The sequence below is a fragment of the Cydia amplana genome, chromosome 12, assembly GCF_948474715.1.
Source record: "Cydia amplana chromosome 12, ilCydAmpl1.1, whole genome shotgun sequence".
Classification (NCBI taxonomy): Eukaryota; Metazoa; Arthropoda; class Insecta; order Lepidoptera; family Tortricidae; genus Cydia; species Cydia amplana.
In genome coordinates, this window is record NC_086080.1 from 5,731,521 (window position 1) to 5,758,793 (window position 27,273).

General features: G+C 38.4%; 3 protein-coding genes across 3 annotated transcripts in view; 2 read left to right on the plus strand and 1 right to left on the minus strand.

Annotated features, from left to right (window-relative positions):
- The window catches only part of LOC134652818 (uncharacterized), a 326,718-nt gene that overhangs the window by 189,826 nt on the left and 109,619 nt on the right, over window positions 1–27,273 (plus strand). The gene's annotated exons all lie outside the window — the stretch shown is intronic.
- Window positions 10,295–11,034, plus strand: LOC134652799 (endothelial differentiation-related factor 1-like). Its single transcript, XM_063507966.1, has one exon. It carries the CDS (start codon window positions 10,429–10,431, stop codon window positions 10,870–10,872), a length of 444 nt encoding a protein of 147 aa, XP_063364036.1. The 5' UTR covers window positions 10,295–10,428; the 3' UTR covers window positions 10,873–11,034.
- The window catches only part of LOC134652857 (metabotropic glutamate receptor 2-like), a 302,800-nt gene continuing 292,109 nt past the window's right edge, over window positions 16,583–27,273 (minus strand). The window contains exons 15-17 of the mRNA XM_063508055.1: window positions 18,451–18,602; window positions 17,555–17,666; window positions 16,583–16,931 (exon numbers count right to left, since the gene is read on the minus strand). Coding sequence (XP_063364125.1) covers window positions 16,774–16,931; window positions 17,555–17,666; window positions 18,451–18,602 — 422 coding nt within the window. The 3' untranslated portion in view covers window positions 16,583–16,773. The remainder of the gene's footprint in view (window positions 16,932–17,554; window positions 17,667–18,450; window positions 18,603–27,273) is intronic.

Sequence of the window (27,273 nt, forward strand, 5' to 3'; positions counted from 1 at the left end):
CCTAGCTCCGTAAAAGTAACTTTGAGTGTACTTGTACCGTGTTCTTGTTAAACGTGATGCGCTGTCATTAGTGTTAGTGTCCGAATACATTATTAACAAAGTGTGAACAGAACCAAAATGAGTCCAACGGAGGACGATTTCGATTTATAGGTATTGAACTGCCGAACCTTTTTTTACCGAATTATATTTTTTACTTACCTATATGGTTTTTCATTTCATTATTTTCAACGATTGTAGGTACTAATTCTATTCATTGTCTTGTATCATTAACATTCTCACTCTAAAATATGCAAATAAATCACCTAATATATATACCTACAGGATGAATGGAAGTACATGAGTTAAAGCAGTGGTGCATGGGCAAACTTTCCTCGTGAGGGGCCAAAACTTGAAGGAATTTCAGAGGAGGGCCCATGTAACAACAAAATTACATTTTCATTACATGTATCGCTGGTCGTGTACACATTCATTCGAAGGACCGGCGCGGCGGCGGGCCGGATAGGATAATATCCTTTCGCGGGCCGAATCTGGCTCGCGGGCCTTACTTCCCACCACTGAGTTAAAGTATCGCATCATATAAAGCAGAGTCCAGGGTGCTTAGCCAAGATGCCAATCGCTTACGCTCCGTAGCGAACGAAACGCCAATGTCTCCGTCGCACTAATATGGAAGAGTTATAGAGAGAGACTACCGTATCGTTCACCACGGAGCGAACGATTAGCATCTTGGCTACGCAAGCAGTCCAGATATCGCGAATGTTCGACCACGACAAGTTTCTATTCGGTTTTGGACACAAGTCTGACACAGTGAGGCATCCGTACTCTGCACACTAATTCGGACGGTACGGACATGAATTTCATTTAAGTACAAATGTTTCGTCTTGTTGCTATATTTTGTTCATATCATTATTTATTTAATTTTAAACACCAATTTATCATATTAAACAAAACATTGTGGAAATGTATTGTAATAATTTTATTATAAGAGTAAATAAAAAAAATCAAAATTTAAGCTGGTGCAAGGGACCAATAATGCGACGTCTGTCTCGCCTCGCCGCGCCGCGGATCTCGTTTGCTACGAGGGGCGTTCAAAATATTCTGGGTATTGATATCTTACGACCTCTTCTAAAATTTCTTTCGTTACTGGCCGCTAAGGTTTATTCATTGACATTAAAAAAAAGTATAATTCGAACCGAGATGGTCTTTTGTTTTTCTGCAATTGCTGAACAAACATGAACATCATGTGCGAATTGACAATGTTAACTAAATTAGAACATCGATGCGTGATAAAATTCTTGACAAAACAGGGTAAAAATCAAAAAACCATAAAAGAGGAAATGGATTGTGTTTACCGTGAGTCTGCTCCTTCTTTATCTACCATTCAAAAGTGGTCAAGCGAGTTTAAACGCGGAAGGGAGAGTATTGAAGATGACCCTAGACCTGGCCGGCCTGTAGTAGCTACTTCACAAGAAAATATTGATAAAGTGGAAAAACTTATATTGGAAGATGGTCGAGTGAAGGTAAAATCTATAGCACAAGTAACCAATCTCTCTATTGGTACCGTACATGATATTATACATGACCATCTTAATATGTCAAAAGTAAGTGCAAGATGGGTTCCGCGAATGCTGACTCGGCTTCAAAAAGACATGCGTGTAGCTTGTTGTTCCGATTTTATTGACCTGTGCGGTGAAAATCCTGATGAGGTGCTGCAAAGAATAGTTACTGGAGATGAAACCTGGGTTCATCATTATGACCCAGAGGGTAAACAAGAGTCCATGCAGTGGCACATTAAGGGTTCAGCTCATCCCAAGAAGTTCAAGGTCATCCCTTCAGCTGGAAAGGTCATGGCCACGATATTTTGGGATTGTGAAGGAGTATTACTAATCGATTATAAAGAAAAAGGTGTAAATATCACAGGACAGTACTACGCTAATATTCTACGTCAATTAAAGGATGTAATTAAAGAAAAGAGGCGAGGAAAGTTAACCAAAGGTATTCTGCTTCTGCATGACAACGCCCCCGTCCATACTGCTCATATTGCCAAGGCAGCTATTGTTGAATGTGGGTTTAAAACTGTTACTCACCCACCGTATAGTCCGGACTTAGTCCTCAGCGACTTCTTTTTGCTCCCCAATCTTAAAAAGGATCTGCGTGGAAATAAATTTTCTGACGATGAAGCATTGAAGGCGGCAATGGAGGAGCATTTTTACACGAAAGATAAAAAATATTTTTACGAGGGATTAAAAAAAATAATTGATCGATCTTTTAAGTGTATGAACATAGGGGGGGAGTATATTGAAAAATAAAAATATCAAACTTTTCGTACTTGTTTGTTTTCATTCTCATACCGAGAATATTTTGAATACCCCTCGTATATCCTGGAAAAAGAAATATTATTCTGACTTGGTGACATATTTTCTTGTATAGAAATTAGAAAAGGCCGGGTTAAGTGAAAATTTAAATCTAAAATCGTGTAAGTTACCCATGAAAAGTATTATAAAAGTACATCATTACACTACCGAAGCCCTCTTACGCGTATACCTACAACGCGTCTGGCCAACTCTATTGTAACGCCTGCAAAAGAGTCTTTAAGACTTTCGGCCTGGCCAGCCACATCCGAGTCCATATAGGCGTAATCCATAACAGTGCGAAGCCGGGGCTGGTCGCTAGTATAGGTATTAAAAGCGAAAACGATTATCGCGGCTGTGGTCACAACTATGCATTAATTATGTTAAATTAAGAATTTCTTTTTTCCACTACCGAAAGATTGTCTTTAGCGATAAGGCCGCCTGTAGTTTACCTTTGTATTTTTCTTTATAAAATTATTTGGAGGCTATGCAATAAAAAGGACTTGTTGTGGTTGTAGTATCATACAAAGATAATTGTGCACAAACCCGCAATATTACATTCGTTTCTCTTTGGGCGGCTACAAAGGCGGCAGAATGTTGGTGCTGATGGTGCGGGTGCGGGCGCCGCCGGGCAGCCGCCGCGGGGTGCGGCCGTACTAATCGAGGCCTCGCCGGGAGCGAGGGAGTCGTCTCAACTATTTCGGTGTGATCAATATGATCCGCCTGTAGTTGCTGCGACCCTCCCGCCGACAACGAGAACTCCGACGCCCCAGAATCAACCTATTTAATATGGGAAAATGTATGTGTGAATTATTTATTTTGTCATTAAAGTGACTGTAGTAAATGTGAAAGTCAAAGACAAATTCGTGCTGAGGATTTGATAGCTAATGAAGGCAGTGTTAGTGTTGGGACTCGAGTCCTTTGGGTCATCTGCTTCAAGACTCGACTCAGTTTTACAGACTCATAATTTAAGCCTCAACACCCTCAACTCGAGTTCTTTTCAAAGGCACTTTGTTATCAAAAGTAGACGTTTCAAGATTAAGTGACTAGAAAACATATGGCGCCATACTGCGCCGGGCAAAATTGTAGGCACGCTTTTTTGTTAGGATATCACATCATTATACCGTCAATGAATATTAAATCCGATGTTAAGAAATCCTAATCATGTTTTGAATGATTCACGGTTAGGGCTCATTTAGACGGCGCGCGAACTCGTATACGAATTTAGTTACATTGCGAAGCATTGAGGTAACATCAATTCAGCCGACCGATAAAATGACGCAATGTAATGAAACCCGTATGCGAGTTCTCGCACCGTCTGCATGAACCCTTACTTTCACTAGACTTACCTAATATCGACCGGGATATGAACCGTGGTTACCTTTTGTATTGTTTTCAAGCTTCCGATAAAGGTAATCACGGTTATCCGAATCGATATCCTGGTATCCTGGTCGATATAAGTCTAGTCATAAGTACCTAGTTTCTTTTAAAACTTAATTTTAACTTTTGTTTCTGTATTTATGTACGGCATTTGATACTAACAACTCCCGAGCCAATCCCTGTCTCCTGCTCGACGCCGATGCCCGTGGCGCACTCCGTCCCAATTGTCCCAAGAATTTTGTGGGTAGTGGAACTCATTTCGGGGACGGCCTCCGCGTTCCCCGTTCTATTAAACAAGAAGCGCATCCGCCCCCCGTCCGCACGTGCTTTTTTCTTTAAATCACGCCATGTCTGAAAAATATTGTTATGAAAAATTACAGTTCGTGAACATAATTATTGTACTGAAGAAAATATTACTTGGTAAATCGCTGACTGAGCATGAGTGAGTGTGCATGAGGCTTTTTATATATTGATTGTGCGCGTTTTCTTATTGAAACAGGAAAAACCAACATGAATGTAGGTAGTCAGAGTCACTAGTTACCTTAAAACTAATAAGCACGCACACCACTACTACATTATATTAGTATAGCACAATCAAATAGGTAATAGGTATACTTACGTGCTTCCACTGCTCCACGGACTTGTCGGGGCCGTGGTTTGCCAACATGGCCTTGAGTTGCTCCCACTCTGCTGCCATCTTCTCGTACCCGAGTGGGCCGCGATACTCCCCGGCAGCAAATAGTTTGTTCGTGGACATGTAGTCCACGAGCTTATCTATTTGCGCCGAGGAACTTCGTAGTCTAGAAAGTGTAACAAAAATAATGATAGGTAGTAATTTTTCTTTGTCTTTGTCGTGTCTTTCATAAATTGCTTAAAAGTGCAAATATAAAGCATCAAACATCAACATTTATTCAGCAAATAGGCCACAAGGGCACTTTTACACGTCAACATGGAATTTACACACAGCAAAAAAAAAACCGGCCAAGTGCGAGTCGGACTCGCGCACGGAGGGTTCCGCACCATCAACAAAAAATAGAGCAAAACAAGCAAAAAAACGGTCACCCATCTAAGTACTGACCCCGCCCGACGTTGCTTAACTTCGGTCAAAAATCACGTTTGTTGTATGGGAGCCCCACTTAAATCTTTATTTTATTCTGTTTTTAGTATTTGTTGTTATAGCGGCAACAGAAATACATCATCTGTGAAAATTTCAACTGTCTAGCTATCACGGTTCGTGAGATACAGCCTGGTGACAGACGGACGGACGGACGGACAGCGGAGTCTTAGTAATAGGGTCCCGTTTTTACCCTTTGGGTACGGAACCCTAAAAACACATCAACAATTATAAAATACAACTAAGCCGCAAATATAAAATCAAACTAAAGTATTACATAGGTAGAGATGTATAAAGTCTCTAAATGTCGAATAAAAAAAATAAAGGATCTATATCTGTATCCCTAAAGTCTTTTCTCCTATCTTTGCATTCCCTAATATTGTTTGTCATAATGATCAGTTGTCCTAACACTAAAAACCCTAATTTTGGTTTCCCTAATTATTGATTACTTATGTTATTAAGCATATTTTCTTTTTTGCGAGGGTCGCAGTTCTAAACTTCTAACCCTAACCTAACCCACTTTTGTGGCAGCAAGTTCTAAAACCTAACCTTTTTTCAGAACCTTACATTATGGAAAATAATCGTTATGACAATTGATCGTTAGGGCATGTGCCCATTACTTGGAGGATATAATCAAACGGAGACGCCATGTCTGTAATTTTCTGTACAAAACAGTCTGCCGATTTTTGCGGGGGAGGGGAACGTCAAATGTATGCGTAACGTAAAAATAGCCATGTCAGATAAACGTCAGTCCATACATTGTGTATGACCGTTGGCCGCCTATTTTCGACAGAGGGGAAAGCCTGTTAATGGCTACTCCGTTTAGTTGTATCCTCCAAGGCCCATTAGGACAAACCAGTTAGGGCAAGTGACTTTAGGACAAACGTTGTTAGGGATTCAGAATGACACCCCAAAAAAAACGCTATAACAATAGTATTGAAAAAAAGAACACAAAGATACAAAAACTATAATCTAAAATTATTTAGAGATGTAGATGTCTCTAAGTGTCATAATAACTAAAAGATTACAATATATAGTAGTTAAACAAATTATCCTTAGAGATGTATAGGGTCTCCAAGAGTCAAAATCCTGTATACCTAATTAAAACACTCAATAATAAAGAAAATGACATGACATAAAAGCTCTCCAGGGGGCCTCTACGTGTTGGATCTATATCCCCACGCAAGCCTATCAAAAGACCGGGATTACAGGCCCGTGAAAGCCAAAAGGAGATACAAATAAGAAAATGATAATAAAAATAAAATAGCATACGAGAACCGAATGAGGTGTGTCTGTGTCCATGTAATTATCCTCAAAAATAAAGTTACTAAATATAATAGCTCGTGTTAGCTTAAATAGACCAGTCTCCACAAACAGCACCCGTTCATGAGTATGACGAGTATCTCAGCCATCGCCTCTCTCAACCTTCATTCGGGAAAGTGGCGACCCGATCAACAACGCCACCGTAAGCAAAGACTTTTAAGCGAGCATGACATATTCAAGCTGCCAGGCCATATTAATATTTAAATTGTAATAACGTATAACTGTGAGACACAACATTTTGTTCTTGTATGTTACATGAAAAACGGTATAATATAATTACCAAGCTAAATGCCCTATATATATTGACTTAAAGATGTAAGGTCTCTAAGTATCGGAATCATTAAAATTGAGTAAATTGAAGGACTTAAAAGTGTTTAGTAACCTTCCACATAATGGCGAGTTTTCTAGCAAATTAAGGTTAAAATCACCACATACAATTATAATTTTTTGACTTCTAAAAACAGCACTAAGCACTTCATCTATGACCGATTCGAACAAGTTATAGTCTGCCGATGGGGGTCTGTACACACATATAATTATAAATTGTTCCAACTCAACACAGGAAAGTTCTATATGGCGTTCCACAGACATGTCAACAATGTCTCTACACTCCTTACTTTTTAAATTATGTTTAACCATTATCAATGACCCGCCGCGGTTGCAGGATCTTCTAAAAAAAGAACTTACTATACTATGATTATTGAAGTTAAACATAAATTCATGACCTTTAAGCCAGTGCTCAGTTACACAGAGAATGTCAACATTCGTGGACTGTAAAAACAGATCAATTTCGAGTTCCTTACAGGTAAATCCTTGGATATTTTGGTTAACCAAGTTCAATAAATTGGTTTTACTAATCATACCAGCATCGCAGTGGTCAATAGGAGGAACGGAGCCGGCCGGTGCACACGTTGTCGGAGCGATTTTTCTTCTCTTTATGAATCTACAGTTTTAAATAATTTTTAATTTTCTTGGATCCGTTTAGTGTAATTTTATTATCATCACTCCTGCCCTCTATCGGCACAGAACTTGTCGAACCTACAGTTCCTAACATTGATGTGCTGTCATTAACTAAATCTACTTCAAAACTATTAAGTTCAGCAAAAATACTTAAATTGTTGTCGGGAGGTCCGGACTGGCCTGCGCAATACTTACATGTATTTTTTGCTTCCGACTCCTCCAGCTGCTGTTCCAGGTCCTGAATGCGTTGCAATGCCTGCTCGTGTATCTCCTGGCGTTGCTGGAATCTGTCAACGGCAACCTGAAGTTCATCCCGCTGCCCTTGCATGTCTTCAAATTCGACATCCTGATTTGCAAGCTGAGTTTTGAGAGTAGTATTTGTTCGAACAACACTCTCAAATTGCTGTTCACTCTCTTCCTGTTCTTGAAGGAGTTTTTTATTCAACTCATTGGCTTCTTTGAGGTCTTTCTGTAGTTGTTGCACTTTAGCCACCAGGACATCTCTGCGTGTAGTCATTTTAGTGGTTTTTGCTGTAAACATATTCATAATGTAAGATATCTGAGCCAGAGAAATGAATGAATTACAATGCTTTTATTTAACAGAATATAGTGACTAGAATAATGTAAACATGAATCCACTGACTTTATTTTCTATGTAAGATTTCATACAATAAACTTTATTATTCACTGTCGTACAAGTTAACAGATCACCACAGGGTAAGATTTAATTGTTTTTAAGGTGATTTAATAAGGAATTATTATATTTTGATATGTTAAAAACTTACAAACAAAGTGCTCAAAAACACAAAAGGAAGTATGGCAACTAGTAATTCTGGATAAATAAATTAAAACTAGGCTTATAAATTATGAAAACAATACTCATCTGTAAATATCCTCGTAGAAATACAAGCAAATGCGGTGCAAGTTTAAGTTTTAAACGTTACATTCGTTGACAGTTGCCTTGTTTTTTGTCGTCAATATTTTGCTTCTTGTTACATGAAAACTTATAATAACACTTGTCCACTTTAATTACATTATGATGCTTCCATTTATCACAATATTTTCTTATTTTCTACATTATACTAATTCATTTTCCATATTTAAATACGAAGAGCAAATTTGACGTTTTTGTTAGTTAAAGAATATTTGTTATTTATTTACAAATACAAACTAGTTATCAAAGTAAGCAAAGGCAAAATAATATAAATATCAAAGTAGTACCTTAAAGAAGATTATTGAAGCAATATACTTACATTTGTCGTTTCGGCGGCATCGTTTAAAATTTTCTTTTATTTTTGAAACGTCAACATCCATCAAACCTTGACGTGTATAAACTAGCACCATATAGAAAAATTGTTTGTTTTTTCTTTTGAAGAACGAATGATTTAGCGCATCCCTGTTTCCGATTCAGTGTTGCCACTTGCAAATATGTATTTGTTTAGACTTTGGTTTCAGCGGGGAACACTGACGAGTCGCGCCGAGACTGAGTTCTCTACGCGACTGTTGAGTCGCGGATGACAGTCATGCTACGAAAATCGACAGATTTGACAGCCGCGGGAATGTCGACTCGAGTCGCGGTCCTTCTCGCGGGTGCAAGTTGTGCTAGAAGTGCTGTTCCACATCCGCATCTGCATTAAATCCGCATCGATTTTATGCGGATGCGGATGTTGAAAATAATGCGGAAGTTCCGCGGTTGCGGATGCGGATGCGGATGCGGATATTCGCAACATCCCTGGTTAGTATGGTGAATTAAAATTTCGGGAAAATTTAGTGAATAGGGTGGGGAAATTTAGGGTGTACAAATATTGTTATTGCTAACTAGGTAAATTATGTAGGTATGTACAGGATATAAACCTAAACATGCAGACTGTGATTATTAATGCAATTATCTACATATGTACAATTATTTTTCAATTAAATTATAGATTAAATGAATTAATACTTAAAAATTTAATTAAAATTTACAATTGATTATATAGGTATTTGTGTATAGAGTAATAACAGTTTTCAATTAAATAATCTTTTTTCCAACATATGTAGGTGCAATTATTCTGTGTAATATATGTTATCAAGCTATAAAATTTATGGATAACATTATATGTATCTAAGTACCAGAGGTAATTTTTTTTCTGTTAATAAGTACATATTAACAATTCAACATTTTTCTAATTTGGAGATAATGTCCAATTGTGGTATAAAAAGCAACCCTAATATTAGTAATTTTTTCCATTGTTAGCCTATGAATAGGTCAATCTAGTTTTAAAATATAATAATGACTTTCAAATAGATTGATTGATTTAAATTATAGTAAGTACCTAAACATAAAAAAATTTAGTAGTATACCTATCTTACAAAAGAAAGCAATTAAAATTACAAATAATAAATTATATCTAGTACTAGAGAAAGTAATAAATAAAGTTTCAAATAAATTAACACTTGACTTTAACTTGGCCGTAGTCAACCTTTTGTTATGAGGGCCACAAAAACGGATTTGCCTTTTAGCTTCGGAGGCACGAAATTAATTAATTTGCTAACTTGATAATCGGATGGCACTTGGCGGGCTACCGGCGGTTTCCTAAATAAAAAAGCCCAGCAGGCCGCAGGTTGAGTATGGCTGCTGTAACTTGAGTAAAACTTTAACTTACTTCTCACTGACGATGTGCCGACGGCTATCGGTTTCATCGTCTCTTTGGGTTCTTCTGCTCACTGTTAACGCAGCACGTGAGCATTCTCGGATCACGTCCACCGGTTCCTCCATAATAATTAAAACAAATTCTTCCGTGTCGTCATACGAAATAATTCAACAGGTTTCTATTATGTTTAGTGTTTACTTTTATTGTTTAGTTTTTCTCAGGTACAATGAATTTACTTTCACTTCAACTTCAGTTTGACGTTGACAGTCAATACATAGCAGCCGTTCTGTAACCTGTGCTGTAACTTAAAAAGTTTAGTGTCTGATTTTAGTTTTACGTCGCATGATGCGATTTTATTCATTGGGTTGTTTCTATTATGGTCAACTAAGGTAAATAGTTTTCGTTAGCATTAGGTAATAGATTTCGTTGCATGAACATAAAAAAACACGCGATACGCGGCGTTTTTATGGTTAAATTTGATAGCTTCTGAGCGCACCTGTCTCATGCTCATATGTCATGTCATTCCAGATGATCTGACAGCCGTCGGTGTCACCACATGTGAAGTTTATTACGTCTTACGTTTTCGGCATTTTCGGATTATAATTAGATCTCAACGTGACAACAGTTTCATCAGTTCGTGCAAACTGATATTTACTAAAAGCGGGTAATCATGTCTGAATCTGACTGGGATACTGTTACTATTCTTCGCAAGAAGCCTCTGAAGGCATCTGCATTGAAAACCGAGCAGGCTGTGAATGCCGCACGCCGTCAAGGCCTACCCGTCGACACCCAACAAAAATACGGTGCAGGAACTAATAAGCAGCATGGCACCACGAAAAATACGGCGAAACTCGATAGAGAGACGGAAGAGTTGAAACACGAAAAGGTTACACTGGACCTTGGCAAGCTTATCATGCAGGGAAGACAGGCAAAGGGCATGAGCCAGAAAGACTTAGCCACGAAGATCTGCGAGAAGCCACAGATTGTAAACGACTACGAAGCCGGTCGCGGGATCCCGAACAACATGGTTATTGGGAAGATTGAAAGGGCAATTGGAATAAAACTTCGTGGAAAGGAACGCGGCCAACCGCTTCAGCCTCCTGGAAAGCAATAACTGGGAGGCGAAGACTGTACTCCTATTGTTGATTGCATAAATTATATTTCTAACTCATATTGCTGTTAGATGTGTTTCTATTTCTATCTTAAAAACATATAACTTTTATGGTAAGCATTTATTTTTCTTACGAAATAAAGATTATTCTGTGATGTATTGTCATCAGGCAAATCTCTTCAGCACCTCTTATAAAACCAATTGCGTAAGAAAGGTGTAATACTTTGAGAAGTATATGTAGCTTATACATCCTCATGAGTAGCAGGTGGCCGGGGCAAACAATTGTTAATGAAGTCAATTAAATATGGAATCAAAGTTACGAGTATCATTCCAATAAGTAGGTCCATACTGAATAAGCGGCCATGTGAGTGTTATGCAGCTCAGTCTCAGTCTGAAACTTCTATGTGGCAATAGAGCCAAAATAACAAATCCTTGATAAACGCCAGAAAATCATTAATGTTTAATGAAACTTTTCTATTATTGGTATTTAAAATACACTCCTAGAAACTTCTAGTAGTAGCCTGCCTATGATGGTCCTTGACATAGAGCTTGCTCACAGACAAACGGACAAATGGATAGAATATGCTTAGTTGCTTAGTAAATATATATTTACCATACTATAATAAATAAATTTTATAGGACATTTTTACAAAAATTTACTAAGCCCCATGGTAAGCTCAAGAAGGCTTGTGTTGTGGGTGCTCAGACAGTGATAATATATGTAATATATAAATACTTAAATACATAGAAATAAACAAGACTCTGGAACAAATATCTGTGCTCATCACACAATTAAATGCCCTTACCGGGATTCAAACCCGGGACCATCGGCTTCTTAGGCAACCGACTAGGCCAGACTGGTTGTCAATACTTCCATTCCATACCATATGGATATAATGATTGCCGTGTGATATGACATTTTAAGTAGGTACACAGTTAATCTTTGTTATGAACAACAGTCCGCATCAGTAGGTATTGAAAATTTAAATGAAGTAATTAAAATTCACTACCTACTCACCGCACGGATCGTAACGTTCCGATACGGCATCATTGTGTCATCGTTTAATTAAATTCGTCTACAATTTTATGTTATCTGGTAAACTGAAAATACCCCAACATTTATAAGAGAATTTTCGTTACACAATAGAAATATGTAAGAGAATCAATGAAATTGTACTTGAATTAAATACCTTAAATTACCTAATTTTTGTGTACCTTATGATACTTGGTTTAAATATTATAGGACATTCTTACACAGATTGACTAAGTCCCACAGTAAGCCCAAGAAGGCTAGTGTTGTGGGTACTCAGCTCAGACAAAGATATAATAATATACAAATACATAGAAAACGCCCAAGACTCAGGAACTAATATCTGTGCTCAATGCACAAATAAATGCCCTTACCGGGATTCGAACCCAGGACCGCGGCTTCACAGGCAGTGTCACTACCCACTAGGCCAGACCAGTCGTCAACGTCACATAGGTAACGTCTAGTGGCATAGCGTGAACTAATCTAGCCAAGGGCGAAGTCGCATCTGCGAGGCCCTTTTCTTGCAATATATATTCCCAAGGTAATAAAAAGGCTTGGTTTCCGCAAGGCCCTCTTAAAGTGCGAGGCCGAGGCCGAGGGCCCACTTCGCCCACACCCCCACACCTAGCTAAGCCACAGGTACCTAATGGCTCCTCTACACGATGGGCCAGCGCCGGCCACTCCAAGGGACGCATTTATGCGTTAGAGGGAGCAAGTGATATTGCTATCTCATTCTACCGCATGGCTGCGTCCCTTGGAGTGGCCGGCGCCGGCGCTGGCCCATCGTGTAGAGGAGCCATAAAAACAAAAAAGGAAGGTTTGTGTAATGGGCTTTACAAATCTCAACGAGATTGCATGCGATTTTTGATACATTACGGCAGGCGTGGCTCACTCCGCGATTTCGTCGCGTCGCTGCAAGCACATACGGCTCACACCAATACGGAACGGATGCCTGCTCGCGCTTGCGCCACCTAGCGGTCATATCTGTCGTAATAGACCATTTTGTTAGAGAGTGAATCTTCTGTACCTAGTACTATTATTTATTCTGTAATTACGGCATTAATCGCATGCAATTATCGGTGACGTCTGTAGAGCCCTAAGGGACAGTTCAGTAATGAAAACAAACACGAAAACATCAACGCCCTTTATTTTCTTAAATTATCGTATTCCATATCTTGCATATACAAGTTGAGCTAAAGACAGTAGTAACTAAGTTACATAACAAGTAACTAGGGAACATCTTATAATATATAGTGCTGTTTAATGTTTAAGGGATGTACCTAATACGGTCGGTGCCCCAACTTGTGACGTTGCCATACTAATTGTATAGAAAAGTGGGTTATTTATGTTACGGAACCGACTGTTACGCTCTAATTTTAAAACAACTTGCTGAAATGACATGAAACTTGGCATGGAAATTCAAGTAACATAATTATATCTGTATACAAGTAACATATGTATATATATGGCTGGTACAGTCGCCATCAGATATATCGGAGCGGCCAAGGCACTCACAAATATCTGAACACGTTTGTTAAGGTGTTAGAATATGGCGACTGTGCTGTAATATCTGAACTAGTTTTCGTTGCTTAGGAATTTTAATAGTACAAAAGAAATTGAGCGAGTAAAAGTCTGTAATTTCAATTTTTCATGGCTTTTATATATTTAAAGCGGTATTCATACTGTCGATAACTGCCTAAGTTTATTTTATTGTATGTATGTACTTTCAATTGCTTATAGTAAAAAATAAAATAAAATCGTACTTGGAACGTACAATGCTCTAGTGCAGAAACGTATCATTTTCTGCACACCTTTTAGATCAACAATGACCGTCTTTCAGAGCTTGAGATATGAAAAATACACTTAGTGCCTACTGTCCTGGCTCATAGCTCAACTCATATACACTATCGTTTAAATTTATGTATTTTTTATTTGTAATATATACCTACCTAACATAGGTTTTGAATACACTTAATTTTGGTAAACGGTAGCTTAGACAATTATATATAGGTACAATTATCACTATTTGTCTTTGAGATACAAAGTATATTTACAATTGGTTTATGTATTAAACATAGTATTTACAAGTTTTTTTTACACTTAATCTTAAATGTGATATGATATAAAAACTACATTTATAATAATATTCGTTAAATATTTGAATGATTTAAATATGGAAGCGTTTCTTTTATATATTATGTACACGATAAAAATTACAATAATATATTTCGTATAGGTATATACTTATTCTTATTATAAAGTGTAGGAAGATCCTTTAGGTATTTATTTAATAACTAGTTTCTGTCCGAGACTTCATCTGCGTGAAATTATCATGATCGATAAAACTATTCTGTTCTTCCCCGGGTTTAAAAATATCTCCATACCGAACTTCATCTAAATTGGTTCAGCGGTTTAAGCGTGAAGAGGTAACAGACGGACAGTTACTTTCGTATTTATAATCTTAATAGGGATAAGAAACGTACGAGAATTCGAAGGATTCGAAGGTTAAACTACGAAGGTAAAGATGGTAGGTATAGATTTATAGGTGGATCTATAGTTATAGTGCGTCAAGCAAATCTTGTCAGTAGCAATGTACTGCAAATTAAAGTAGGGTAACACTCAACGGGCAGAATTGCGCTAAGAAAAGCAGCAATGTACATCGAACCAAAACGTGTTTATTTTTCCGCCCTTCATACGTCAGTTCGAGTGAATATATATATATATATATAATAACCTCAAATTTTAGTAATGTTTACCGTCAACGAGCATGATTGTACATTGTAGGCACCTTAGCTTTGCTTGAGGTCATGCATAATCTTGGTATTTAATGGTGACAGCAGAAATTTCTCTTGAAATAGAAACGATTCAGAATGTAAACAATAAGATGATGGCTGTCATTCAGGATCCACATTCCACAGATAACACACATATGACACGATTTTGGAATTATTCGAACACAGTGTTGCTAACCCGCGATTTTTCAAATTTGCCGCCTTTTACTACTGACAAGATTTGGTTGATCCAGTATAGATGCCAAATTATAGGATTTTTCACGTAGCTTGGGTACGGTGACAGCTGTCATCTCCAAAAAATGCAAACTCAAAAATGTAGAGTTGACAGTTGTCACCGCACCCAAGCTATTTGAAATATACAGATAAAATAAATTGTAACAGTTAGGAGCGTAAGGTATTCAATTGAAATATTTATTATATTTGTGTTCGCAATTGTCACTCAGATAGGTACATTATTATAATGGCGCTATTCATAAACGGCTGCTAACTTAATCAGTTGATGATCGTCGTTTGTCCCTATCTGTCGTAAAGCCATAGAGAGGGACAAACGATTATCATCAGCTGATTAACTTAGCAGACGTTTATGATACAGTTTATGATTAGCGTTTGCAAAGCAAATTAGAGCAAAGTGGGCGTCTGGGCGACCGCTTCTTAATGCAAACGTAACTGTCCTAATTTTTACACAATTTGATGTAGATATCGTAGAATAATCACAGCTATTATGCCCTTTCGTTTTCTGACTTTGTCGATTTCTTAATTCTTACTTATAAGTATGTGGGTATACGTTCGACTTTTAATATCTAGATCGCATATCTCATCATTAAGTATATAATGTACCTAGGAAGATCACGTAACTTAAAAAGCTCTCAGGCGTAGAAACAAAAAAGCGTCAGTATGTAGTAAACTATCTTTAAGTGTATCTTAATATATGGTGTTACATATTTTTCTATGCCTGTTGACGTGATGAGGCAGGTGAATTAGTATGCAGATGAACAGTCTTCATTATTTAATTATCTCTGGTGAAAGTTAAAACAACTTTACAGAAGTTTCTCAAGGTTCCTACCGTTTAGAAATCGGTTCCAGCTCTCAACGAAAACTAGAGCTGTTTATTTAAAAATATTAATTGTGCAAAACTTGAATAGGAGCACTTTTTACAATGTTTTATTTACTTTCACCTGTCCCGTTGTCAGTCAGTCTGTAATCAAATCTTGTAAGTTAAATTTGATCCACTTCCGGTTCCCGATTGAGCTGAAATTTTGCATACACATGTAAGTCGGGTGACAATGCAATATTATGGTACCATCGAGCTGATCTGATGATGGAGACAGGAGGTGGCCATAGGAACTCTGTGATGAAACAACGCAACCTAATTGTGTTAGGGGTTTTTAGAATTGTCCCGATAAGTATTAGTTGTCTGTCGTAAAAAAAGTACAGTCAGCGCTAAAAGCTTGTACTAAAAATGAAATTTTTGCCAAAAACGTATTTCTTTACAACACACACACGCTTTAGATCTAGGCAAGATTTTGCTTTCGTTGAGTACCTACCTACTTAAGTGCCCGGTTTTTTTAAGGAATGAACACTGAATTTGATAATTTAAGTCAACACAACCTTGCTGATATGAATCTGTCGCAGCCAGCATAATTATATTTAACTAACAATTAAATAAATCTATGCCGCTGTTATTATAATAATCGAGCCTATAATATTAGGGGTTTTGACTAAAATGAAAGCTGCACACATCATTGTTTTTTTTAAAATATTTTTTGCAAAATATAATTAAACAATACAAATTGTTTTCTTCTAATTATTTGTTGCTGAAGCAAGCTTGCTTAAGCTGAAGAGTGTTCGGAACCGGCACCCGGCACTGGATGACTTTTGGACACTGTTTCTTTAATATATGACATATATTTCAGTTTATAATGTATATTTTAGCTGAAGCAGTTAGTAACGTGTAAATAATACAATAATTTATACAACAACCGGTTTCCGCGTCCTGCCCTTGCAAGAACACGATCTGCCCTTAAAAACATCGTTATTATTTACTCTAGGGTACTCGTTCAATGATTTCGTGGACTCTCGTTGCTATAACGCCTCTGGCTTATTATTGATTATCTTGACGTTGCTAATTTTATCTTCTTTCTCTTTCTGTTCTTTGTTGACTAGTTGGCACGTTTGACCGTTCGCGAGCTTGGTGAAGTCTGCTAGTTCCGTCTGGGTTTCTTTGTCGGCACATATTGCTCCTGCAATGTGAAAAATAAACACTTAACTTCTTTTACAGTTACGTACAGCACTAGTGCGTAAAATAGCACTTTTCGTGCGTATGTCGAAACTTTAAAGTGCCATATGTACTGTAAAACGTTGTTCGATACACGTGCGAATAGGTAATTCGCAACTCGTGTCGAATTTCCTCTTTTTCGCACTTGTATCGAAAATAACAATTTTAACTCACTGTTTTGAAATGTTTTTCTATTTTTTTTAATTAGTGCAATAAAAATCCTGGTGTCTTTAGAGAGTAAGTTGCCATCACTTCATTTGTTATTTTTCCTCATAGCTACAGAACGCTTCCGAACGTATCCACCTGTACTGACCAATATTATACCACGCCCGTTTCAAGCCAGCAACACAAAATGTACTCGCTGTAATCTTTTTATTATAATAATAATATTATATTGAAGTATTCCTCCAACTATCATTAAACACCTAAAACTACATGGCGCAGCCGGTAGGTTTTTGGCAACGGAAGGATCAAACGGTCATCGCTCAGTGGCTAAACGTTTAGTACCTATCATCGACCGTTCAGTGACAGTCTCGTGGTCCTTCAAACGTTCGACTTCGTTATTTCTTCAACAGAGATCACACTTACGCTTGCTCGCAGAGCGGGGCACGGTGTGCGCGGGCGCCGGTTTTCTGCTGTAGCGCACCGGCATGATGCTCTGGCGCACGTTGCGCTCGGGCCGGATCAGGATTATGTACAACTGGAACACACAATAGTAATTAAAACTTAGTAAGTGTTATGCGTTAGTTTGTTGGACAAGCCTATACTGTACAACGATAAAACGACGGAGAAGCTCGATAAAAAAGTTGAGAGCTGAAAAACTCCTCTCGTAAAGTTGTTGCGTCATACTGTCTTTGTTACTGGATCCGGTCCCTGCTTGCTGCTCATCAGCGAAGGTCAGAGTTGCAGGCTAGCAAAGGGGTTGTAAAATCAATCAAAGGTGGGCAATTTTATGGAGCTCTGGGTTTGGTATACCTAGTATTATGGCAAATTCTGTATTTAGTTCGAATGCAATATTGCTACTATAGGCTAATAATTCATTTCGTGCAAGAGTATTCAATCAATCAATCGCCTGGCTTTTATCTCTATTCGGGGTCAGCCCTCCTGATACTCTTCCGCAAATCTTGGCGGTTTTGCGTCATTTCTGGCGTGAAGCCTGCGCGTCGTCAGCAATTTTTTTTGGACTGTGCATCCAGGTGGTTGATGGGCGGCCTCTGCCTCTTGTGCTTTCTTCTATGGCCAGTACCTCTTGAGTCATGTGGTCTTCATTTCGGCCCATTATGTGGCCAAACCAGCGCAGGCATATTTTGCGGTATTTCGGTCACTTTGAAAGACCCCCGGATGCATCTGTTTTGTCGTGCAAGCTTTTATACTACTCTAGAGTAGTAGGTTGGATGTATAAAAGGGATGAGTTAATTATTATTGTGAATAATTTGTACCTAATAAGCAAATGAAGGTACCGTAAGGTGCAGTCTTAGTCGTACCTTAGGTGAAAACAGGCAGACGAGTGTGACGCTGGCACTAAGCGATATGGTGACAGCCATGCTGGTGACTCGCAGGGGCACGTGGCTCGCGGTGCCGAAGTAGAGGGGCACGAAGGCCAGCCATATCACGCATGTCGTGTACATGGTGAACCCTGGAATAAAATGGTTTTTGTTACATGACTGTAGTACAGTCACATGCAATAATATGTCACTCTTCGAAGGTAGTAAAAATATGTGACACGCTCTTATGGCGCTTAAGAAGATCGTGTCAGATATTTTTGCGGCTTTCGTTGTGTAACATATTATTGCAAGTGACTGTACGTACAGTACACACACGCGAAAAAAAAAATGGTTTTAGGCCGAATGAAAATTGGCGTAAAGTTTGTTAGATTACGAAATTATAAATTTCAGTCGCTCTAACCAGCTGAGCTTTCCCGACACAAATGAGAAGAATTTTTCCATAACTTTCTTCATTCCACATTCCTGATTTGGGACGTTGGTGCTGGTAGAATATGTAATTCTCCTACTGAAGTGTAGCTAACTGTACAAACTATATCATCCGTAGTAGACTCATTACAGACTCGGTTATTCCTTACCTACTCTACGTACGTGTCGTGTGGGTAAGAATGGAATATTACGAGTGTATGCTATGAATAAATAAATACCTAAGTATTTCGGGACTAAATAAGATTAATATAGACAGATATCAATGCTATCTACATTGTTCCAAAAATCGCAGTTTAAGGGTGTGAGAGTATAGAGTTCGAGAAGAGCCGATAGTAATTATGAACCTCCTACACATCGAATAGTCCTAGTAGGTATTAGTCTCGCCATTGCCTTATTCTCAAATGTGCATTTCATGAATTAAATTGATAACAAAATCGTTTTTAAAACGTGAGCGCTTCTCGCTCTATGAGAAAGCACAATTATATGTGTGCGAGTGAACCGCATAAATTTGATATTGAATTGATACTGTATTGATGTTAAATATTGATCGCAGAATGCGGGCCCAATTAGAACGGTCGCCCGGCAAGCTGAATAGCTTTGTTCTTCGTGGCTTTTGTTTCGGTAGGTATTTGAGATTGCCTATGTGCTCATTATCTAGTAATAAGTATAATTATGTTGTGCGTACAAGGTACTTTACAAACGGGTACCTTTTTAGGGTTCCGTACCCAAAGGGTAAAAACGGGACCCTATTACTAAGACTCCGCTGTCCGTCCGTCCGTCCGGCCGTCTGTCACCAGGCTGTATCTCTCGAACCGTGATAGCTAGACAGTTGAAATTTTCACAGATGATGTATTTCTGTTGCCGCTATAACAACAAATACTAATAACAGAATAAAATAAAGATTTAAGTGGGGCTCCCATACAACAAACGTGATTTTTGACCGAAGTTAAGCAACGTCGGGCGGGGTCAGTACTTGGATGGGTGACCGTTTTTTTGCTTGTTTTGCTCTATTTTTTGTTGATGGTGCGGAACCCTCCGTGCGCGAGTCCGACTCGCACTTGGCCGGTTTTTAATAGTTAAACGTCATATTATGGTTTACATTATGAGACTTTCCCTAACCTATTTACTTAAATAAGTTTGATAGGTAATACCGAAACCTAACGCTAATCAGGGGCTAGTCTCTAATCTATCTAATCTAATACCTTTAAACGAGCAATTCTTGTTTATTTATTTATTTATATATATATATATATATATATATATATATATATATATATATATATATATATATATATTTCGGGGATCTCGGAAACGGCTCTAACGATTTCGATGAATTTTGCTATACGGGGGTTTTCGGGGGCGAAAAATCTATCTAGCTAGGTCTTATCTCTGGGAAAACACGCATTTTCGAGTTTTTATATGTTTTCCGAGCGAAGCTCGGTCACCCAGATATTTTTACCTTTAAACGAGCAATTCTTGTATATTTATTTATATGTCGGGGCGTGACTCCAGAGGGACGTATTGCGGCGTTACAGTTCATAGTTTTAGACGCCTGTATACAATCGATTAGCAATGTTTGGCTACGTATCACTGAAGTTGTAACGAAATTCATAACGTAGATAGCAACGCCGTCTATTGGCATATTGTTGAACTATGATGACAGGTAGAAGGCTTTGGAATGTCAAGTTGTTTAACTTGGGTGAAGTTTGGTACAAGGTGGCAGTTTTGTCGTTATGTTGGTAGACCGGTCGAGCGGGTTTGCCAACTTGACTTCGAGGCGGGAGCGATGAGGCTCCGCCGGCAGACTTGATCGGACCGCGCTAGAGATCGGACGTTAGCCATACCTAGTGCCTAACTCGCCACGTTCCTGAAGGCTTATACCTGAAGGATTATTCTGAAAGCTTATAGAATCCAACGTTCTTTATCCATTTAGCTAAGTGTTTTATTCCAAGTGTTATTTTGATTTCTTATGTGTCATTAGAAGCTTAATTTTGTGAAATAAAGAAAGAATGTGTTGTTTTGAAAAGATGTGTCCCGCTGAGTTTGTTGCCGGTCCCATATTGGGCTAAATCTTCTCAGGTCAGAGGTGTAGGGTTGGAGCCGGCCTAGCTTGACTTAAATAAAGCTTTGAACGTTTCATGTGCTCTTTTATTTCACAACAAATCCGTTTGCATTCGAATAGCAATTAGTTCTTTTTATCATTTAGTACTGGAATATAGTAGGCGCTAGTATGGTTAACAAGTCCGAATGCTTATTTCATGCACTGGTAGCATACTAATTTAGCTGTGAAGTAATACATTGAGGTACTACGCCCACCGTCGTCGCCCGTGCCTCCGTCATCAGAAGTTGGGATACTCGTGTATTGCTTGCACAGCCACGTGGGAACATGGTGTATTTCTGTGTGCTGCAACCTGAGCAGAGACATCGCGAGACGCCATCAGGCCTGTAACACAGAGGCAGCTGTGCAGTATCTGCGGTGCTGGAGCATTGGAAATAAAACGACAGGTTTCGTTCCACTTATTTAGTGAATTTTTTTTTTCTAAACAACAGTCGAGCGTCATTAATTAACTGTCGCTTTTCGTATTAGTTTTTTTTTAAAGAGTTTTATTAATTCTTGGAACACGTCTTTGTTCATATAATATTCCGATCCTCATTTATTGCTTGGGAGCGCAGGTGTATTTCCGGTTTGTATTCGGTGACCCACATGCCTTAATCTGGACACGTGGTAATAAGCTCACGTGTCTAACCTTCATTTAGATGTGAGTGCAATTCATTATGTTATTTGGTGTGAATTATTGTGAATTATGATTGGGGCTGTCGAACAGAGTAGTCGTGACGTGACGTCATCTCTGGTATTCTTTATAATTAATTTTTGTAATCCATTTAAATCGAAGCGATCTTGAGTTATTTTGATTTGAAATCCATACTGTTAATTAAAACCAAGTATTAGCTATCACGACGTGATATTATTTCATCGCTCACTTGTGAATCTACCCTCAATAATAGATTTTTCATGAAAATACAATCAATTTTTTAAAATCCATTTAAATCTAAGTGATCTTAAGTTAGTTTGATGTGAAATCCATATTGTTAATTAAAATCAAATATTGGCTGTCACGACGTAATATTATTTCATCGCTTACTTGTGCATCTACCCTCAAAAAATATTTTTTTTTTCATGAAAATACAATTGCACCGATAAAAGATGTTCTTAAGATTATGACATCCTTTTTATCGTTTAGTAATCAATAAATTGCGACAAATTATTGCCCGTAATGCCGTGATAGATCACGAACCATGTATACTTTGAAAACATGAGCTACGCATATGAAAATTAATGTTACAGTGTGCTGCAGCCTGAGCCGAGACAATTTACAGACGCCATCGCGCCTGTAACACAGAAGCAGCTGTGTAGTATCTGCTGTGCTGGAGATTGGGAAATAAAAGGACAGGTTTCGTTCCAATTGTTTATTAGTGTTGTTATTTTTTTATTTTTTGAGTGTAATTGCTAAACATAACAGTCGAACGTAACGAATTAGCTTAGTCGCTTTTCATATTCGTTTTTTTTTAAAGCCGTTTTACAAGTTATTGGAGCACGTGTTTGTTCGTGGAATAAAATAAAACACACTCATTGAAGTTTAAATTTTAATCTGAGATAAAAGAATTGAAAGTCCTGTATCCATGTTTTAGTTTCCGCTTCTAGAGCACACTCGCAATCCTTGAAGTTTAACCTACTTAGGTACACAAGGGAACTGATACCGTGCAAATGATGATTTCAGTATCAGCCAGCTACGATAAACCACATCGTGCATCTCGCCATCTGCTGCAGCAACGAACGGCAACTGCAAGGCGGAAAGCATCAGCCGTCGTGCTTGGGTTGGACTTCCTTTGTCTTGGACGCGTGCATCATACTTTATTAATCTGGTGAGCAGTTCCCATTTCGTTGGGATTATTTTGAGATGTTTTACTTCTGTTTAAGAACTCTTGAGCGAGTTTCTGTAGTTGTTGTTGTCCTCAGGGGCTGACCAGGAGGTTCGGTCGTCCTTGAGGATTGTTCATGCGTGTTGGTCTTTCTTAGGGGCTGTCCATGGATTTCGGTCGCCCTTGAGAATTGACCAGGAATATCGGTCATCCTCAGGAACTGTCCATGGATTTCGGTCGTTCTTGAGGATTGTCCAGGAAAGTCGGTCGTCCTGGGGTTATCCTCGGAGTTACCTGGTTAAGACAAGGTGGCTGTCGGTTACCCCAGGATTGTCCAGTAATGTCGGTCGTCTTCCGGGGTTGTCCATGAGGTTCGGTCACCCTGGAGGATTGTCCAGGAATATCGGTCAGTTAAGCAAAGAGTTTGAGAGAAAATAGACTTGAAATTGTGTATCATGTGTAAGGTTAATGAACTATCTGTTGTCAGTTATCTTCATGCGAATACTTTTTGTACATTTCTGTCATAAAATAAAGACAATACCTTGTGACATGGTCAGCTCTTTATTATAATTCACATGGTCAGGTTGGCCGAGCTTTACAGCAATTACTGTTGCAAATTTATTTTCCTTTTCAGATACGGCTCGCTCACACGGGGACGTGTGAACCGCAGGATGGCCGTGTCGGGGCGTGACTCCAGAGGGACGTATTGCGGCGTTACAGTTCATAGTTTTAGACGCCTGTATACAATCGATTAGCAATGTTTGGCTACGTATCACTGAAGTTGTAACGAAATTCATAACGTAGATAGCAACGCCGTCTATTGGCATATTGTTGAACTATGATGACAGGTAGAAGGCTTTGGAATGTCAAGTTGTTTAACTTGGGTGAAGTTTGGTACAAGGTGGCAGTTTTGTCGTTATGTTGGTAGACCGGTCGAGCGGGTTTGCCAACTTGACTTCGAGGCGGGAGCGATGAGGCTCCGCCGGCAGACTTGATCGGACCGCGCTAGAGATCGGACGTTAGCCATACCTAGTGCCTAACTCGCCACGTTCCTGAAGGCTTATACCTGAAGGATTATTCTGAAAGCTTATAGAATCCAACGTTCTTTATCCATTTAGCTAAGTGTTTTATTCCAAGTGTTATTTTGATTTCTTATGTGTCATTAGAAGCTTAATTTTGTGAAATAAAGAAAGAATGTGTTGTTTTGAAAAGATGTGTCCCGCTGAGTTTGTTGCCGGTCCCATATTGGGCTAAATCTTCTCAGGTCAGAGGTGTAGGGTTGGAGCCGGCCTAGCTTGACTTAAATAAAGCTTTGAACGTTTCATGTGCTCTTTTATTTCACAACAAATCCGTTTGCATTCGAATAGCAATTAGTTCTTTTTATCATTTAGTACTGGAATATAGTAGGCGCTAGTATGGTTAACAAGTCCGAATGCTTATTTCATGCACTGGTAGCATACTAATTTAGCTGTGAAGTAATACATTGAGGTACTACGCCCACCGTCGTCGCCCGTGCCTCCGTCATATATATATATTTCGGGGATCTCGGAAACGGCTCTAACGATTTCGATGAAATTTGGTATATGGGGATTATTGGGGGCGAAAAATCGATCTAGCTAGGTCTTATCTCTGGGAAAACTAGCTATTTTTTGAGATTTTATATGTTTTCCGAGCAAAGCTCGGTCTCCCAGATATTATGTCTATATATTCTAAAGCATAATGAACTCGATAAGCGACGACCCAGTCGTGCTCATTGTTCGACAGCATTGTGTGGGACAATGCGATGTTGACACGGGGGTGGGTCGCGGCGCTGACGTGATTGAGACAATGCGAGGTGCTGACCTGTTGACATGCGGGGTCGAGTGACTGGTCTGATTGAGTTGGGAGTAATTAACGCTTGTGGGATGGGAATTCTGATTTTGAGACTTAGCTATAGAAGAGTCTTTATACTTATATGTCTGGGTGACCGAATGAATTTGGTGCGTACTGTAAGTAATAATAGGTAAGGACAGGCCGTCTAGTGGGGAAAGCTTTTTGCTTAATATGCATACAAATCGAATACAATTAATGAAAAAAATACTTTTCCTTTGATTGGGACAGGACGAGTTTTAAATAATGTGCCAGTCAAAGTAAAGAAGTGATCTAAGTATCTAAAGTCCATTTTTTTATTCGGTAGACTAAAATGACATTTCATATTATGAAATGCATTTCATATTATTTATGCCCATATTTTTCCTGAGCAACTCGTAATGGGAATTTAATGACACTATGTTAAAAGACGGGTAGATCAACACAAGTTACATTTTCTTTTTAAAATGCGCCTCAGCTACTTCACCTAAGTATGTCAATATTTCAGGCCAGGGTCAACATTTTTCCGAACGAAGATAAAGCTACGATTTACATACTTAAATGTTCAGGCCGCGTACGCGTAGCCCACGTGCCAATCGCTTACGCTCCGTACCGGTCGCAACTGTCGCACTAATATGGAGTAGCGATAGAGAGACACAAAGCGTTTCGTTGTCGAATCGATTTGACAAATCTATTTGTTAGAATGAGATAATGATATGCATCTCTCATTCTGTAGTATAGCTGTGTCCCTACTTACGTAAGTAAAACTTACAAGTACCTAAGCCTAAGGCCTAAGATAGACTTGTAAGGTTACTACAGGTAAACTAAATTACAACGTCACCTGTCAGACCGGTTAGTTTACCAAAGAGCGCTTAACAAACTAAAAATACGGAACACTAACAAGCTAACTCGATTAAACTGGAGTCGGTGGCAATAGATACTCGTAGCAAGCAATAAACAGTTTCAAGCTTAAGGCGTGTATAGGTTCAGATGAGGCCCAAGAGGAAACTATAATTTATTTCACGAAACTGCGATATACCCAATGTGATTGTTTAGTTTCGTGCACGATTACAATATTTTTCTTTAAATAAAAGAGAAAACAACACGAAGTTAACTCTGGTTTTGTGTTTTAGGTAAGTAGGCAGGCGGAAAAACCATTATTCTTAAGCCTATTACACTATATTTAGATTTGTCTTATTATTGTCTTATTATATAATTATACTATCTCAATAATTTGTGGAGGGGCCACTTTCTATGAAAAATAAACAGCAACATGGTTGGTTTGAGTGACCACAGACCACTCCATAGTATGCTCCAATTATTTCGCTTTAACTAAAAGTAAACAATAATTTTCGGTCGCGCCTTTGTTGTTCCAATAACCGCTGACTCAATCAATATTTCGCATCCCAATTTGTAAAATTGACACACAAAGTTATAGTTAGGTATAGTAACCACTTCGGTTTCGTTAAACCATAGACATAGGAATATAAAGACTTTCAAAGTGTAAGTAGTTATTTGCTACGAAAAACTGCACTGCTGCTGCACGACAACCTCTCCCATAGGAAATTTATCAAAGCGTTTGCCAATCCAGTTACTACGATAAGTTTTGCGCCGTACAGCGCTATATATTTTATAAATACATCTGACATAATATAAATATATTATTTTATCTCTTATAGGATTAGTTAGATATACGAACTTGCGTTTTTTGGAAGGGTTTCCACGGAAGACCAGCGTCAATTCATAAGATACCTTGACACCAAGCTGAGTGGAAACCTTTTCAGTGACGTTTAAAACCGTTTTTGTGACATGTTTTTGGTAAAATTTTGTTGCATAAGCGTCCTGAATAAATTTTATTCTATTCTATTCTATTCTAACTTCTACTGCTGTAAAAAACTGACCTAGAATAAATTTCATTTGGTTCGTCTTACTTTTCTTTTGTCTTTGTTGAAAGCAACAATCAATAGTCAGCTGAAATACGAGTAATTGGAGCATTCACAATTCTCGGGACAATTTGTTGTTTGTAGATGGTTTATTTGGACAATTATTGTGTCCATATAAGTATAGAGTGGGAAAATTATTTGAAAATTGATCGGACCACAGTAGACATGCAACGTGAGGCGTGCTTAGTTTACTAGCCATTATTTACCTACATTGAAATTGTAGGGTGTCGTGTACAGTATGCATCAAACGAAGACCAATGATAGAGGATTTTAAAAGCTACCGATTTTATCTATACATTGTATTTAACCATGGTTATCCATGGTTAAATACAATGTATAGATAAAATCGGAACAGTTTTCCGTCAAACCTGGCCAAAATGTAGGTAGTATTAGATTCTGGCCTCCTCGCCAATATTTTGTAAAACGGCAGACCTACAGTTAGTTTTGAGCCATGGTTAGGATAGTTTAGAGGTTTTAGGAGGTTTACGGCGTAAAATTATTCAATGTTAGTATGTCTCACAACAGTTTATATTCGATTAGTTTAGAGGTAGTTTTTCGGTATATTTGAAACGGCCTTCCATTCCAATGTCATAAAAAATTACACCAAGAAAAGAGCATGTTTGTGCGTAATATAGTATTTGTGACTGTGTAAATGTGTGCGAAC